This window comes from Lissotriton vulgaris, chromosome 4_1 (assembly GCF_964263255.1).
Source record: "Lissotriton vulgaris chromosome 4_1, aLisVul1.2, whole genome shotgun sequence".
Lineage (NCBI taxonomy): Eukaryota > Metazoa > Chordata > Amphibia > Caudata > Salamandridae > Lissotriton > Lissotriton vulgaris.
Window position 1 is genome coordinate 391,113,229 of NC_141691.1, and position 17,496 is coordinate 391,130,724.

General features: G+C 46.5%; 1 protein-coding gene across 2 annotated transcripts in view; it reads right to left on the reverse strand.

The window, feature by feature from the left end:
* Positions 1 to 17,496, reverse strand: part of RPS6KA6 (ribosomal protein S6 kinase A6) — a 600,906-nt gene that overhangs the window by 475,820 nt on the left and 107,590 nt on the right. For both annotated transcript variants that reach the window (XM_086918765.1, XM_086918766.1), the window contains one exon: positions 1,119 to 1,178. In XM_086918765.1, coding sequence (XP_086774891.1) covers positions 1,119 to 1,178 — 60 coding nt within the window. The remainder of the gene's footprint in view (positions 1 to 1,118; positions 1,179 to 17,496) is intronic.

The following is a 17,496-nucleotide window of genomic DNA, read 5'->3' on the forward strand; positions in this document are numbered from 1 at the left end:
CGATGCCACGGTCAATGAAAAATGGTGCCCCGTCCCGACCCCAGGAGGAGCGTCAGTGAGCCAGAGATGAAGGGCCCCAGGAAAATGGACCACTAATTTGCACCACAGGCGATAGCTAGGTCAATGCATGAGTCAGGCACCACACCGTGGTGGTGGCTGATGATGGACGGTAGACTCCACTAGGGTGCAGACAGGTCCAGGCGAGTGGGTAGCAGCAGAGGGGTTGACAGCGCGCTCCGCACCGCCTGACAGTGACGGCTGGGAGTGGGCCCGCAGCAGTCGAGGTAACACCAGCCAATGGAGGGGGCTTTGGCAAAGAGAGGCAATGTTTAGATTTATATTATACAGACACCCTGGAAACCTTAAACAAATCAGGAAATTATGTTGTGCCAACGTATATCTAAAATCTTACATTTAAGATGTTGACTAGGTTTAGCAAAATAAAGTCAAAAAAGAAATAAGTCAAAAAACATATTAATTTAGGTAGAGCTACCAGAAACGCCTTGGATATGTTTAACTAGCCATGTTCCCAGGGACGTCTAGGAGTAAGCCTGAAAATTAGGTGTGTTTTCTGATGAGTGTTTTTAACCACATACATTTATCATTACACCTTTAAAAAAAAACATCTAAAACGTGATAAAACTAAAGCAGCGTGACTTGTCAAGAAAGGTTTGTTTTCTCATATGTTAACATCTTTTGCTGCATAATTATTAGACAGGCCATTCCAACTAGAATACAGATTTCAAAGTGGTTGCTTTAAATGTAATTTTAAAGGATGGCATTTTAATCGAAACTTTGAGGTCTCTAATAACAAAAAGAAAAAGTACTTCTATTTTTATGGCTTTCTCATCGGACACATGTTATAAATGCAATAATACACTCTGTAGGAGGATACATTGTATGAAGCACGTCTGAGCTAGAGACTAAAAAAGCAATAAAGTATGAGAACATTGGATTCAATGTCACTTATTCAATTCTACATGGAGAAGAACTCTGATTGACAGATGTTGATAGCTTCTATGTGTAATAACTACTTCTGTATTAAAAAAGCAACTGAATACCTGTCAATTAGATAAGAAAGAACAGGTTGAGCAGATTACCAATCAATAAACACTTACTTGGTAGGTATATGAATCCCCTTCTTCCATTGGCTCGTCAATCATTTGAAGGCCATTCAACTGAAAAAAACATAAAATAAACAAAGTTCCATAAATCGACTGAAAATTGAATTTCAAAATGAGAGCAGCATTCCAAAAATACTTCAAATTAGATACAATTGGTCAGTTCTCAATTTCTTTACCAAACCGTCAGCTTATTTTTGCTTTCAGTTGCCTACCAATCACAAGCATGGGGAACAAATCAGCATACCTTGCTATCCTATTTTGCCCCTATTTCTCAACAGGAAGCATTGGCTGAGTTGCTGAAGTGCAGGTCAGACAAAAATACTTCAAATTAGATACAATTGGTCAGTTCTCAATTTCTTTACCAAACCGTCAGCTTATTTTTGCTTTCAGTTGCCTACCAATCACAAGCATGGGGAACAAATCAGCATACCTTGCTATCCTATTTTGCCCCTATTTCTCAACAGGAAGCATTGGCTGAGTTGCTGAAGTGCAGGTCAGGTGCCCCAGGGGACTCTTGCCCCACCAAAATATGGAAGGAAGTAGCTCACTCCGACGTTCATATGTTACTAAACATATGGAACTCCTCTCTTGGTTCAGGCACCTTCCCCGATTTATGGAAGCATGCCACACTTCTGCCTTTGAAGAAAAAACCCATTGTTGATGCTGGGGTATTGTCTAATTATATACCTATTTCGCTACTGCCGGCACCAGCCAAGATGCTGGAAAAGGTGGTCCAGTGTTAATTGGCTAAATTTTCTGAGAGCAATAATATTTTACAAGATACTGAATGTGGCTTTCGTGCCGGCTTTAGTACAGAGACAGCCCTGGTAGAGGTGGCTGGATCAGTGAGGGATAGACTCAGAGGCATCAGCTATACTGGTACTCCTGGATCTATCTGCCGCATTTGATAGGGTAGATCATGATATTTTGGTTCAACGCCTTCATGACTACGGCATTGGGGAAACCGCCCTGGAGTGGGTGAGGTAAGTCCTCCACAAGGGAACTCAAAAGGTGGCTCTACAACCTTATCAGTCTGAGCAGAAGCGCTTGTGGTGTGGGGTGCACCAAGGATCAGATTTAAGCCCACTGCTGTTCAATATCTATTTGACCCCCCTGTTTTCACTTATTGCCAACTGGGGGGGGTCAAGGTAATAGCTCATGCCGACGACACCCAGCGGGTGTTCCCTTTCAAAAACCAGTCGGCTGATTCCTTTAAAGGCTTCAAGAATTGCCTCAAAGATGTGGCTGCTTGGATGAATAATAATAAATTAAAATTAAATGCTGAAAAGACAGAAGTGATGTTTTTTGGGACCAACAAGCCTCCATATCCGGACCTGTGGTGGCCGCAGGAAAAACCCCTGTAATACAAAAAGGAGTACCCCTGACACCATAAATTACACAGTTGATTTTCAAACAGAAGCCTTTTTAATTGACTCTGTGTTTATCAAAGACTATTTTTCTTCTTATTTTGTATATATTTTCGTTAATACTGCACATTTGTTTCTATATCATACATCTACAATATTTACACCTTATTCATCATACTGTACAAATATTTACATCCGTTCGTCAGAGCAAAGAATCAACAAATGTGTTAACTCAAATGAAATATTGCTTTACATGCAATTTGTGCGGTTATACATTTTCTTAGTTCATATTTGCTTTCACTGTTACAATCAAAAAAGTCCTACTTTTTTAATCTTGTCAAGATTGACTCCTTACTTGATCAAGGTCGCATATATTTCTAACGGTCCTATTAACGTTATAATCACCACTTTGGAGTTTACATTAATAGTGCATGTCACTGGGAATTAGTCTTTTGTTCACCAGGTATTAGAAAAATTGTTCACATTCACTTGTGATCATATACACATTTAAAGTCTCGCCGACGCGTTTCGACCTTATTGGTGTTGGACCTTCATTGTCGCATTCTATTAAGGTCTTCCTCAGGGCTGTATTTTTGTGTGGTGTAGGACAACTTTATATCCGCCTTCTTGTTGTTGGGGGGCGTATTTCTCAATTATACCCCTTTTTAAGGTTTGCTTCTGGCAGCGGTATGTCCGATATTTTGTTTCTTTCAGGGGCCTTTAGCGTGAGAGTCTTAAGCTCGATTTCTGTCTTTTAGGCTGATTTACGCATCGTGGCCACTTTACTGCATCTCCCGGGGCTCCGTCTCCTTTCCCTCGGTGTGTTACCGCAGGAAAAACCCCAGCACGTGCTGTTAAAAATCTAGGAGTACAATGGGAGGCTGATCTGTTTATTTCCTCCCATAGCCAGCAAGAAACATCCCCCTTTTAAGGTAAATTGAGGTACATGAGGACATTTTTACATCTGCTACCAAAAAACTGCTGTCGTACCGTAGTTCATGCAACTGGGACGTCCAGGCTGGACTGCGCGAATGACCTTTATCGGGGCCTACCTGGCTACACGGTTAAAAGACTACAATTGGTTAAAAATGCAGCGGCGTGATTGATTAGATGCGTGCCCATGCGTCAGCACATCTCCACGCATATTAAGGAACTGCATTGGCTACTGGTGGCCAATAGAACTAAATTTAAGGCCCTAACTCTGGAGATTCGGTCGTTCCATGGCCTCTGTCCCATATATTTGAAACAACGACTAACTGCCTACAAACAGACTTGCCTGTTGCGGTCCAATAATCAGAATCTGCTTGTAAATGTAAATGTAAATGTATAGGCATTTATATAGCGCACTACTTACCCGTAGGGTCCCAAGGCGCTTCGACCGCTGCGAAACCCTTCCTGGCTTCCCTGAGAGATGGTCCCTTAATGGGTATCTCCAGGGTGAGACCAGGCATCCCCGGCGGTCTGGTGGGGCCGTTAGTGAAGATGAGGCAAGCTAATGCCCAGAGTTGCCGAGTGTGATCGCTGATCAGAGTGGGCACCGAGGCAAGAGAATTATCGAGTCCGCTGACCCTGGTCCAGAAACCTGCCGCGCCGGGAATCGAACCCTGGTCCCGGGCCGCCCTCTGCTCTCGGGTCTGCCGCCTCTAACCAGTGAGCCACACTTGTCACCCAACAAGTTAAGAAGGATCGTTGGGGTGGCAGATCCTTTGTGGCAAGAGTGGCTAAGTTCTGGAATTCTTTGCCACCGGCCTTCCGGCAAATTGAATCAGAATGCCTATTCAGGAAGGCAGTTAAGACATGGCTTTTTAACTTGAATTAATGCCATTGGAGGGCAGGTGCCTGACGTTTTTTTTTATTTCGCTGTCACTTGTCGTTATAGCGCCGGGACACCTCCTTTGGGAGGTAGCTGTTTTGCACTGTAAATGTAAATGTAAATTGATACTTGTATAGCGCACTACTCACCCGCAAGGGTCTCAAGGCGCTTGTACGAATACCGCTGTGGAACCCATCCTGGCTTTCCCTGTGAGGCGTCCACTCCTGGGCACCCCCAAGGTGGAGGCCAGGCATCCTTAGCGTTGTGGGGGCCGTTGTGGAGATTAAGCAAGCTATTGCCCATAGTTGCAGAGTGGGACTCCATGATTGGAATAGGCACCGAGGCGAGAATTATCAGGTCTGTGGAATTTTGAGCCCAAGACCCGCCGAGGCGGGGAATTGAACCCTGGTCCCGGGCTAGACCTCTGCATCAGGGTCGGACTTGACAAAAGGAGAAGAAAATAACAAACATTGACAAAGCCAATTTTTTCACACCTGCCACGTTTTCAGTTAGGTTATGTCTGGCATTTTCTTGTCTGAGGTGTGCCTACATGTGGTATTTTAGGGCTACTTGCCAATCCCTTTTGCACTTCACAGGATGTCCTTGAACACACCAAGTTTATGTCTTTCAGTACAGGGCACCACCCGGTTCCACGTCCCCCTTTGATGATCTCTTCAGGTCCTTAATGCAACTTCTCTAGAAAGCAGCCTGTCATACATAGACACAGACAATAAATGCATAAATTGGTCTATGCCTTAACGCCTAGAGATAAACATTTGTAGCTGACTAGCTAATCAGAATGCTCCTTTTGCATGCTGCAGCTAAGATTGCAGGCCAAACAAGCACTTGAGAAGCCAACCGGTCTTACCTATGAGAGTTACTGGCTTTTGTAATGGTTCGTACCCGTGCTTTATTGCACTGCGGATGCTTGGTAGTGTGGCTAAAACTAATTTAAGAATATGATATGACGTAGCCAGGGCTAGTGCATTTTTTTAAGTGCACTAGCACTGGATGCAGCATAGTTTTTTACCATGTTCCACAGCAGTCGCACTGCTACACAGCATGGCTACTAGTAATTGCCAATGTCTGCAATGCCTATGGTGTACAGCATGAACAAAAGGCAACAGCAGATCCAATAATCTCAAAGGCCAGACCTATTGGCTTTGCCAATGTTTGTTAGCTCTCTGCACAACATCCATCTGGCTCTCAGCAAATCATTTAATCTCCTCATGGGTGAAAATGAAAAAAATATGACATTTGGCTACAATGACACATAACGAAAGCAACTGCGTTCATGTGCATTTTGTTTTTCAAAGTTACGTTTTATTAAGTCAGCAGATAAGACAGTCACATCTCGAGCAGGAGAAATACAGTTTGGTCTGGTCAGAATTATAAAAAATCAATCTGGCGAATTTCGCATTACATTTATAGAATATAAAAATAAACATTTCGTGCTTGGTAAATGCAGCCCACAACTTTATAACTAAGTGTGCCATGTGCAATACAATAATCTGTTGAACATACCTTGCAACCCACTTCCCATATATTATGGGCCTTTGTATCATCTTCCGTCCCCCTGATCTATCATTCAGCGGTTTTAACATCAGGAGAGCGGGGAGGAGGGGGTTCTACGATAAAACATCGAAATTCGGCCCAGCGTATCTAGATTTTGAAATGTTTCCGCGGGCAACCTTGTGCTTTCAAATATAGGCCGTGCCATGTTCATACACCAGTCCAGACTCGCCCTCCACGCCCCAAGTTTGGGCGGAGCTGGGTCCTTCCATGTCCTAGCTATATCCCTGGCCAGGGTAAGGCCCAAGAATAATAGGTGTAGTTTATAAAAATGTTCTCCCAATCTCGTCTTTGACATGTAGTAGTCCAAAATCTACAGAGCCCCGTGCATTCCTAAATGCGTTATTACAGCGGAGACATGTAGGGGACGCTATCAGTCCTGCCCTCCATAACCAGTATCTAGTAAAATAAGTGCGGTGTATATATTTTAACTGAATGTATCTAAGGTGCAATGCATTTGCGGCTCCGCTCGGGGACTCCAATATTTCCGTCCAATCATCGTTACCCAGTGGGCCGAGATCTATCTGCCACCACTCCGGGAGTGAGTTCAGGGTTGTAGAGAGATTTGTCACCAGGGATTGGTATGTTTTGGCCGTCTTGTGGTCTCCACGATCGCCCATAAAGACCTTAGCCTTTATCAGGTTAAACTCCAGGATGGATTCCACGGTTGCTATGTAAAATCTTACAGCATGGCGAAACAGCAAATATTTGTAGAACGGAGTACGCAGCATCTCAAATTCCTTCTGGAGCTCTTGAAAGGACTTCAGAACAATTCCGTGCATCACGTCTCCCAACGTAGAGATCCCAATGATTTCCCAGTCTCAAAATCCTGACCGGGTAGATGCCTGTGGCATAAGACCACTCTGCCAAAGAGGAGTTTCTCTGGTCAGTTTTCCCCACCATCCCAATCTGCGCAGTGACTCCTTCCATACTCCAAAGACCACCCGTGTGGCAAGTGTGAGCTGACGGAGCTCCCTTGGGGCATGTAGGAGCAAATGTGGCAGGGTGCTGCCCATGAGCCATCGTTCCACCCGATATGCCGGGTCACTCCTATTTCGTTACCACCAATTGTTTAGCACTAAGAGATGAGATGCTGCATGATACAAAGGACTATCTGGCAACACTATGTCTCCACAATTGGTAGACTGGAAGGATATTTTTAGCGCAACTCTAGCGGTCTGGTCATTCCAAAGGAAGCAGCTCAGCCTGGAATTAAGCCATCGGAACATGTAGGGCGATATTGGAAAGGGATGATTCTGCAGTGGGTAAAGAAGGCAAGGGAGTGACACCATTTTAAAAATCGCTGCTCTTCCCAAAATAGAGGCATACATGCACAGGACTTCATTTCGGCCTGGGTGCGTAGCCAGTTGGAGATGATTTTTGTATCCCATAACACCGATTCGAAGGATGCCAGGTGGTCCGCAAGGTATTTAAATACTGTTGTGGCTATTGTGACATCTGCAGCCCACACACCTTGTTCGGAGTCTCCTCGTAGAGGCCAGAGTATTGACTTCCAGGCATTCATATATAATCCTGAGGTCTCTCCAAATATCTGCATAATGCAGAGCAGATGAGGCCCCATCTGACGTGGCTCCAATATAAAGAAGAGGACATCGTCTGCATGAAGAGCGATCCAGTCCGTTATCCCCCCAGGTCACTCAAATCCCTTCACCTGTGCATCTATCCAAACCCATGATGCCAGTGGTTCCAGTGCCAGCGCAAATAGGTAGGGAGACAGAGTGCAGCTGGAGAAGGGCGTTGAGACTGCACTGACCAGTCTAACTGATGCCGTAAAATCCATATATAACAGCCGATTATAAGACAGGGGTCACAGTCCAATATTAAGGCGCTGCAGGCGAGCAAACAGGTCCGTCCACCCAAGGAATCAAATGCTCTGTCTATATCGTCCAGCAGTAATGCTGCCGTTCTATCCAGATGATCAATCACTGTAATTGTGTTATGGGCCCATCGAATATTATGTCAGGTGGCCAGAATAATGAAAAAAGTGACGCTGGTTGCGACCCTAGCTGTTGCACTGCTATAAAGGAACAAAGTCTTCCAAGTTATCCAATATTTCGAATTTGAACCAGGTAATCCATAGTTAACCAGTCTGTTTTCATCTATTACACTCATCATCCTCTAAAAACTTATGTAGAGTCAATCTGGAGACAGTTGAAATTCACAGGATGTTTTATTGTTGCATTTTCAGACGTTTTCTGTAGCTAATCCAAGCTTTTACATAAACGTGTGCCATTTAACAACATTCCATGTGACCCAATGCATTTCGAACCGGTCAGGTTCTTCGTCAGGGGTGGCCAGAATGGGCATAAAGCCCACCTGATCTGGATGAACGAGGTCGGACATAAAGGGGAGGATACGATTGGCAAGGGCCTTTGCCAAACGTTTGGCCTCCACATTCAGCAGTGATATGGGACGGTACGATGAGTGTTGGTCTGGGGGTCGTCCAGGCCCAAGAAAAAAGTATTCTCTGCATGTCGCCAATCCTGTGGGAGTCTCCCATCCTCAAGGGCCGCGTTTAACACCTCTAAATAGTGGGTAAATAACTGGGACTGAAAGAGCTTTTACACTCGCAAGGGAAGCTGTTGGGACCCGGACCTTTGCCTGTGCTTAAGTCTGTGAGGGCAACACTCAGCTCCTCAGTTGTTAGGGGGGCATCAAGTTCCGCTTGTGTTGTATCTGACAAGGCTTTGGGAGGTAAGTCATCTATAAAAAGGTTAATCAGGAGGCAGGTAATACATCGTATGGGGTATATAGTTCGGCCTAATATGGTGCAAAGCTGGACGCAAACTGGGCTGTGTCGGTCAGCATTTGGCCACCTTTGCCCAGAATGCCAGGTGTGTGGGTGAGACGCCCCTTGGCATAGGCGATGTAGGAGAGAACATGACTTATAACCCCATTAATATATTTGGCTGCAGGTAGCTAGCCAGGCCTGCCTGGCTTCATCTCGCAGAATATTGGTGTGGGCTTGTTGTGCGAAAAGGAGCTGGTGGCCAATTTTCCCACCGTCCACATCTCTACTATGTTGTTCTAAATCTAATATTTGAGCTTGTGCCTGAAGCAATGTTTCCTGGCGCTTCTTCCGTTAGGCGGTGGAAAATGATATATCGGCACCCCTAAGAGTTGGCTTCATAGACTCCCAGATGGTCAACGCCGAGTTCACTGTTGCTAAGTTTTCAGTAAAATAAGCCGTAATGGCCTGATGCATTTAGGTTTTATATTGTGGATCGTGAAGATGCCACATCAAAAGGCGCCAATAAAAGGGAGGGTGGGCTATGGCCAGCTGCAATGTCAATGCTATTGGGGAGTGATCCGACAACCCTAGGCAAGATATCAGCTGCCGCAATGCGATAAAAGTAAGAGGTTGGTATAAATATATAGTCAAAATGTGAGAATGAATCATGCACAGCAGAGTAGTATTTGTAGCTTTGTACTGACGGGTGTAAATGTTGCTGCGTTTCAACCCAGCCCATGTCCCAATCAAATGATTTTAGTTGTGTTTCACTGAGCATTCCTCAACCCCCCCCCCCACCCCCCCACCCCCCCATTAGGTCTCAATCTATTTTGAAGGAATGTCAAGACATCATTCCAGTCCCCGCCATATATCTGCCCTGGGGGTCAGACCGTGTTTTAAAATGCGTAAAGGGGATTCGCCGATAAACAAGGACCGCCACTCCATGGGAGCCCCTGGTAAAACCAGCATGGAAGGCCTGTACATAGACAAACCGAGAAAGACATAGCGCTTTGGAACCCAGAAGGTGGGTTTCCTGCAATAGCAGGACATCGGCTGAAGCACCCATCTCTTGAGCTTGTCCAATGCCCCCCGTATATATTCCAATTATTTGGAGCGTGCCAGCAGGGTCTGACATATGACATAGAGTAAAGAATAAATGTATGGCATGACTTTTCGCATGGCATGAAGATCATTAGCATTAAGAAAACATGGCACCACACAAACAACATTAAGTATTCATTCCCCTACCCCCTACTACCCCACCCAATACCTCAGAATTTTTGAAGTATCTGTCGCTGTTGGGGCCCAGGTCCTGCCCCAACAGGGGTAGGGCATAACCTCAAACCAATGGATCCCGGTAAACTATCCCCACGCACGGATTTGTGTGGCAGTGATAGTCCAAATCCGTTTTCATCCACACGGGAGCTAGAGCCCCCGCGATTTGGAGCGGCGCCTTGAGCGTGATCTACGGTTCCATTTCTCTTTAGGTTCAACAGTCTTCCGTGCAGCCTCGCCAGAGGATGACTCCCAGTCGATAGAAGGCGGGGTATGTGGCTTGAGCCCAGGTGAAGACCTCTTTCGGGTGTCGAAAAACAGTGCACATGGCTTATAGATAACCCGCAAATGGGCTGGGAAAAGCAGGGCATACTGTATCTTTAAATCTCGGAGCTGGACCTTCGCGGCTGTAAATGACGGATGGCGTTGCTGCACTACCCTCGTATAGTCCGGGAAATTAAAATGGAATAGGAGTCGTAGTTAAGTTTGCCTGCCATTCTGGCCTGCGCGAGGATGGCATCCCGATCATGAAAGTTCAAGACTCTGGCGATAGCGGGCCGTGATCTGGCCCTGGGAGGAGACTTCTGCATCTAGGCACGATGGGCACGTTGAAGGATAAAGCATTGGGACAAAGACGACTGAGGGATCCATCCCGTAATCCACATAGTAAGGAACTGTTCCATGTAGTTGCCTTCACAGCCCTCCGGGAAGCCCACAAAACGAAGGTTGTTTCTCCAAGCCCTGCCCTCAGCAACTTCTGCCCTGATCGCAAGCCCCTTTGTAATAGACTCCAAGGAGGATACCCTTCTGTTGGAGGGATGCAACTGTATCTTCTGTAGTAGATGTACGGGTCTTGCCTTCTGTTATCCCGTTGACTGCGTCGTGGAGGTATTGGCGGATCAGCATGACGTCTGACCCCACCGCTCCGATCTTGGCCTCTAAAGCGTCGCGGGATTGAGTTATTGCCGCCATCAGCTCAGCTTTTTCTGGACAGGTAGAGGTCGGCTCCGCCGCCTGCGCCCCGGCATAGTGATCCAGTGTGCTCTGCATAGTACCCTGTAGCTTATCACAAGTCATTGGCAGTGGTATCAGTTGGTTCCAATATTAATAGTCCAGGTCCACAGGGTTCGGCACGCAGGGCGAGATTGTTGTAGTCTGTAATTAGAAGAGCACTGTCTCTTATGAGCGAGGGAATTTCTGAGGCCACCATTCCAGTTCGCGTCTATCTTCAGGGCAGGCAGGAGGCAGACGTGAAAAAGGCCCACACACAGGCCGCACCGGGCGTAGCCCGGTCACCATCTCGTGCAATCCCCCCCCACCCACCCCCCCCGCCAGTGGGTGTCCCTTCACAGCCGCCTTCTGCAGCGCCGCGCAACTCTTATGTGTAGGCAGTCTCAGAAAGCAGGTATAGGAGATGGGTTATTTGCCTGTCCCACCAATGAGGTCAGGGGTTAGGTACGTGGCGCTCGTAAAGAGTCTCCACCACCAAGGTGTAGGGCACGGTAGAGAGCGTTATGGGTCACAGCTGCCCACTTCGTCGAGGCCCCAGAGCGGCACAGGGCCAGGCCTGTGTACCGCAGAGGAGATGCGGATCATGGCAGACCATGAGAAGACCACTACCCCCAGCAGGGCTGCAGACCCAGCGCCAAGCAATCCGCCTTTTATCACAACCCAGGATTCGGCTGGAGCACAAGAGAGGATCAGGCACAGTATTTCCAGGTAGGTGGGCTGCAAGTTAGGGTCCAGGCTGGAGCACAACACCACGAAGAGTCCCCTAGGCTCCCAGATCTCAGTCTATGTGACGAGGAGCTGTTACTTCGCAAGGAATAGGAGGCAGGGTGGCGGGAGCGACATTAGGAGAATCATAGCTGCACAGTATGGTGGAATCTAGCGTCGCCAACCCGCAAGTCCTCTATGCGCGATGTCTCCCAGCCCAGTTACACCTACACAGTGCTGCACGCAATTGCGGCTCACCACAATGCAGGCTGCCGTCAGCCCCAGTACAACCATGTAGCCAGTCTCCAGGGGCCGCCGGGCGAGCAGACATCTACCGGACCTAGCTGCAAGCCGCAGTCAGCAGCAGACTCACGGCGTGCCTCCCGGGCACCATAAGGACCAACAGCACTGTCCCACGTCTTCTGGCTCACTTTCAACAGACCAGCCTCCTCACTGCCGCCCAGGTCAGGATTGTTCCAGGCACCGTCTATCTCGGCCCTCACAGCATTATGTTCTGGCTTTGGGCCCGCTTTCAGAGCTTCGGAGCTCCAGTCAGGATGTTCTTGGGCGCCATTCAACTCCTCTGGTCGGCAGAGCAGGATAGTCTGGAAGGCTACGCAGGCTCGGACCTCGTGGGGCGGCGGTCTCGGCATCAAGCCGTACCAACAGCGGGCTCACAGCACCCTCTTGAGCGCCACAAGGGCCGACAGCACTACCCTCCGGCTCGGGGACTTGCTCTCAACGTCCCCGCTAGTTGGCTGCCGCCTCGGTCAGGATGACCCCTGGTACCTTCCAACTCGGCAATCACTGTCGCGCCGTCCCGGTCTCAGTTGGAACTTGCCATTTCTTCCAGGTTGGAGTGGATATGGAGGACGGTATGGCCGGGACTGTTGGGGCAAAATGTAGTCTGATTAACAAGGATAAATGCAGGATTGTAAATGGGCCCCCCGAGCTCACAAAGCGGGTCTACATTGTGGACCGCTTGGCCACACCCCCGTTCATGTCCATTTTTAATGAAGATACATTTCAAAGCAGATAACAACTCTGATCACAATAAAAACAGATAGCATTGGTTGTCATCATAAACATCCATTTCTTTGAAATGTTTGTGGCAGAGTAAAACAGCTACAAATTGCAAGAGGTTCAACAAGTAAGACAGGGAAGAAGAAAAACTAAAAGCAGTACCTCCATCACATCACGTCAGCAGAAGGACAGCAATCAAGCTGAAGCAATCAGTACTTGGACCAACCAACTTTAAGCCAAAGGAAGAGGCAGCACGCTCTGGCCAATTAGAAGGCAGCAAGTAAGCGTGACAATTAAGCAAACGAATGGTAAGCAATGGGCAAGCTACAAGCCCCTTATTGCATACTATAGCTCTCGCAAGTGGGAACGCTTGCGCTGTCGCAGAAGACACCAACACAAATTAACAATCAGTTGCTGCGAGCTACCTGCTCCTCAGACGAGCTTCATTCCCGTAGACCACAAGTCAACTTCATTCCAAGGTGCCAGTGACCATCTGATAGCTAAAGAAGAGGCTCTTCTAATAGAAGCTGCACTTACTTTCAATTTCTGCCGGACACTCTTCCTTGGCATAGGGGAATTGTAAGTCCTAACACCCTCAGAAAGGTATAACAAAATATACTACTGCCATTTTTGTTTACTTTTTTCTAAAATTGTGAAGCATTTGCACCTAAATTTCCACTTTGTGGCAACCTCTCCTAATCTTTCTTTTTCTGAAAATAAGAGAAGCTTCTAATGAAAGACTTGTAGCAGCAGCTTCCTGATAAGCAACAGCACCTCACACTGAGGATGCTGAATCCACCACTCTGCAGTCTATGGCTCAGGGCAGCCATTTTTCATGCTATTTTCACGTTTTGGGAAGGGACGGATTTCTTCTCTTGCATGCGTAAGGAAGAGCTTGTTCAGCTTGGGTTGGCTGAGGGAATACTGCAGCTTTGACTTTTTTTTATTTTTATTTGCCTTTTCTCTTTTTGCCTGGGCTGCCAACGGAGTAGCCAGTGAGTCATGAACCCTAGTGCAATGAAATACACTGCCCGCCTGGACTCTGTTTTCAATCACCAGGGTTCAGGGGGGCCCTCAAGCCTCTAGACCCCGGCGCCACTGCATCATTTGCACAAGTGGAAGCTACGGCCATTTGCAATGCCTGCATTCTGCAGTTTAGCGTCAATAGTCTACTCTTGCAGGTTGTACCTTAGATTTAGCCCATGATGTATGGCCAGATAATGCCATTTGACATCCCCCACCTCCTGCTTAGCCTGCGTCAAGGTGAATAATGTTTGAGACCGCTATATTTTCTCTTGTCAATAGAGCAGACCAGGCATATTTTGCTTTTATTGCGAAGTATAGAATATTCCTTCAATGCAATTCTCATATTTATTTATTTTTTCTTTCTCTCTCTCTCTCTCTCTCTCTCTCTCTCTCTCTCTCTCTCTCTCTCTCTCTCTCTCTCTCTCTCTCTCTCTCCCACTATTTCCCAACCTTCACCTTCCTGCTTTTTTTGCGCCCCCCCCATAACAAAAACAACCATAACAAGCAACCATTGGGACAGGCGCAGTGAAGTTTCCAGCATTGAAAGGACATAAAAAACTCAAGACATTATTTATTGTTAATACTTTTTTAATGTGGTCGTTCAGTTGTACATAATGCTTTCTTGGTCATGTATAAGTAGTGTCTATCCTATTGTAAAGCGCTCTGATATCCTTTTGGGATCTTGTTCGCGCTATATAAAACTTTATAAATAAATCAAAAAAAAAACATTTTGGGTGGTGGTATTTAACAGCCATAATTTCACACATATCCAGTCAATTCAATTCAAAAGACCTTTATTAGAATTTCATAAAATCCATAAAAGTACAACATAAAAACAAACAGTACCATTTCATAAAATAGATCAAATTACAGTGATCATAATCAAAACAAAAAAAAACAACAACAAAAAAAATTTGTTACAGCTCTCAGAGGTCAAATTTTCACACAGATCCCGTCAACAATGCTCAATTGAAAATACTGTAATAAGAGCTCCACTGAACACAATGAAGTGACATGGTGGCTGATATAGCCCTACTGTACCAACATCATACAGCTTTTCTTTGTGTTTCTCCTTGTTCCTTCTACAACATTTTACCCTCAGTGGGCGGAACGATCCAATAGCAATATTGCCCTTCAACTTTGGGCTATTCTTGCTGCTCAAGCCCCTCTCTCATTATAGGCTGTTGTCCGCAGCTTGGGCCTATAATTTGAGAAGTGGGCATTTTACAAGGAAGCCTCAGCAGCAGGAAACAATAATGCTAAATTATTGGAGCCAGGCAATACATGCAAAATGCCTCTATTTGGGATGCTTATTAGGAACGGCCCTAAGCGAAGAATCTTTTGTACTGCTTTTGGCCGCCATAAGTGTGGCAGGGTATGCTCAGACGTGAGTCCCTTGCTCACTTTGCCACTGGATTCAAGCACGCCGGGCTGAAGACGGTTGGAATGCCAGAAACCGGTCCTCGGAAGCTTGTTTCCGGTCCAGGGAAGACATGGCTTGGCAGTTCGGGCTGGACTGTCCCCATGAGGCACAGGGTCAGACTGATTTGCATATAGCCATGTCTGAACTGGGGTGGCAGAGTGGGCTAAAGAACGGTGATGGATTAAACCCAGATCTCTTGACTGGGTGTGAGTGTTTGATTGATTCAGATGCTCCGTCCATCACCACCCCCTTTTGTACCGCTTTTGGCCGCCATAAGTGTGGCAGGGTATGCTCAGACGTGAGTCCCTTGCTCACTTTGCCACTGTATTCAAGCACGCCGGGCTGAAGACGGCTGGAATGCCAGAAACCGGTCCTCGGAAGCTTGTTTCCGGTCCTGGGAAGACCTGGCTTGGCAGTTCGGGCTGGACTGTTCCCATGAGGCACAGGGTCAGACTGATTTGCATATAGCCATGTCTGAACTGGGGTGGCATAGTGGGCTAAAGAACGGTGATGGATTAAACCCAGATCTTTTGACTGGGTGTGAGCGTTTGATTGATTCAGATGCTCCGTCCATCACCACCCCCTTTTGTACCCCTAAGCGAATAATGACAGGTATAAACCCTACCACCTATCGATTTTGCCTGCCTCCAGTTTGCTTGACTGTTAGTGCGCCCAAGATCCATACAAATGCCTCTACAATAACAGAAAATTACATACGGTAGAGACACAATTGGGCCTACTACTCTTCTCTGCTCCAACGCATCACTCCATCTCTAGCTTCTTGCTTTGTTTATATAGTTTCACTCTGTAACTCCCATGTTATCATGTGCATCCCTCTGCACTTTATTCCTTAAGCAGCTACTCAGTTAGCACCACCCCCTAATTCTCACTCCTGCCTGACCCTCCCACTCCACTCCTATGTAATGATCATTGGTTCTTTCCTTAATGGTACTGCACTCTGCCCCGTCACTTTGTCTGAATCTCCTCTCACTCTGCTGCTAACATTACAATTTGCTCTATGCTTTCTCCCTCTACTTCTATCTTACAGCTTGCCTCTTCAAACTAAACTCAGTCTGTCCCTATCTCCTCATTTTACTTATGCCCAGTCCCTGGCTCTACCATCATACAGTATTCTTACCGTCTCCATTTGTGGGGAACTTTCCATAATTTGTTGGGCTGCTGTCATTCTTCCGTCAACCTTCACTGTATTTGACTTCTTATGATGCTCGGACTGTCTCTACTTCTACTTCTGCCTATTCACACACAGCCTCTACATTCCTATTCTGCTCTCTTCTGAGTAGGATTCAGAAAAGGGGGTGGTGATGAACAGAGTGTCTGAATTAAGCAGACCACTCTTACCCAGTCCAAAGATCAGGGCTTGATCCATCACTGTTATTTAGCTCACTGCACCATCCCAGCTCAGAACCTGGCTATATGCAAATCAGTCTGTCCCTGGCCCAGTGCATCATGGGAACAGGGCAGACCAAACTACCAAGCCAATTCCTTACCGGAATGGAGACAAGCTTCCGGGGACCGGTTTCTGGCATTTCAGCCTCTTCTGAGTAGGGGCAGCAGCTCTTGACAAACTATTGAAGAACAGTAGTCCACTATTGAGCTACCTTTCATGCTTCAGGAAAAAGCTGAAGACTTGCCTGTTTAGCTATGTAGTTTTTAAGTTCTGCAACAAGTCACCCTTAGGGATAGTGGTGCTTTACAAATGCTTTTAGCCAGTTTGTCAGTCACCCTTATGATTGCATCTAAACAACCAACAAGAAAAAAAGCATGACTACATGTCCTAGCCTAAGCTCTTGCTTTGCGGGGTGCTACAATCACAAATCGCTTATGCACACATATAGCGTACAGTAAGTTTATGGCCACTTTTTGTTGATGATCCGCTTGTTTAGAAAGTATCTGATTCTTTTTGCACTCTCAAAACCGGTCTCATTGCCTGCAACACCGTTTCTGAAAGTCTCTCTTCTCTATATGTCTCTGCTCTAAAGAGTTTGTGCTGTCTAATGAAGGGATTCCCTGAGGTGTGTTGCTCCATGGGAATAAATCTCGGACAGAGGTGGAGTTTGAGATGCAATATCCTAATAAAAAAATGCGAGGAGAGAAGCAAAGGAGTCTGAAGATTTTAGCCGGAAGTGGCGACTTTGGGTCAAGACAAAGTTGAGCCTGAAGTTCCGAGATTTGGAAGTTGGAAAGTTGATGGACCATGAGGTCAGGCTGGTAAGTGGAATCAACTGGGCCACGTATTCAGGGTGATACTTTGGGTAAATGTGCTCCTGAAGTGCAAACGAAAGATGAGCAGGCGAGTGCTGTAGGGACATGAGGGTGAACTGATTTGTTTAAGAAGTAAAGGTAGGTATGAAACACTACATGTAGCCCATTGCTTTGCTTACAAT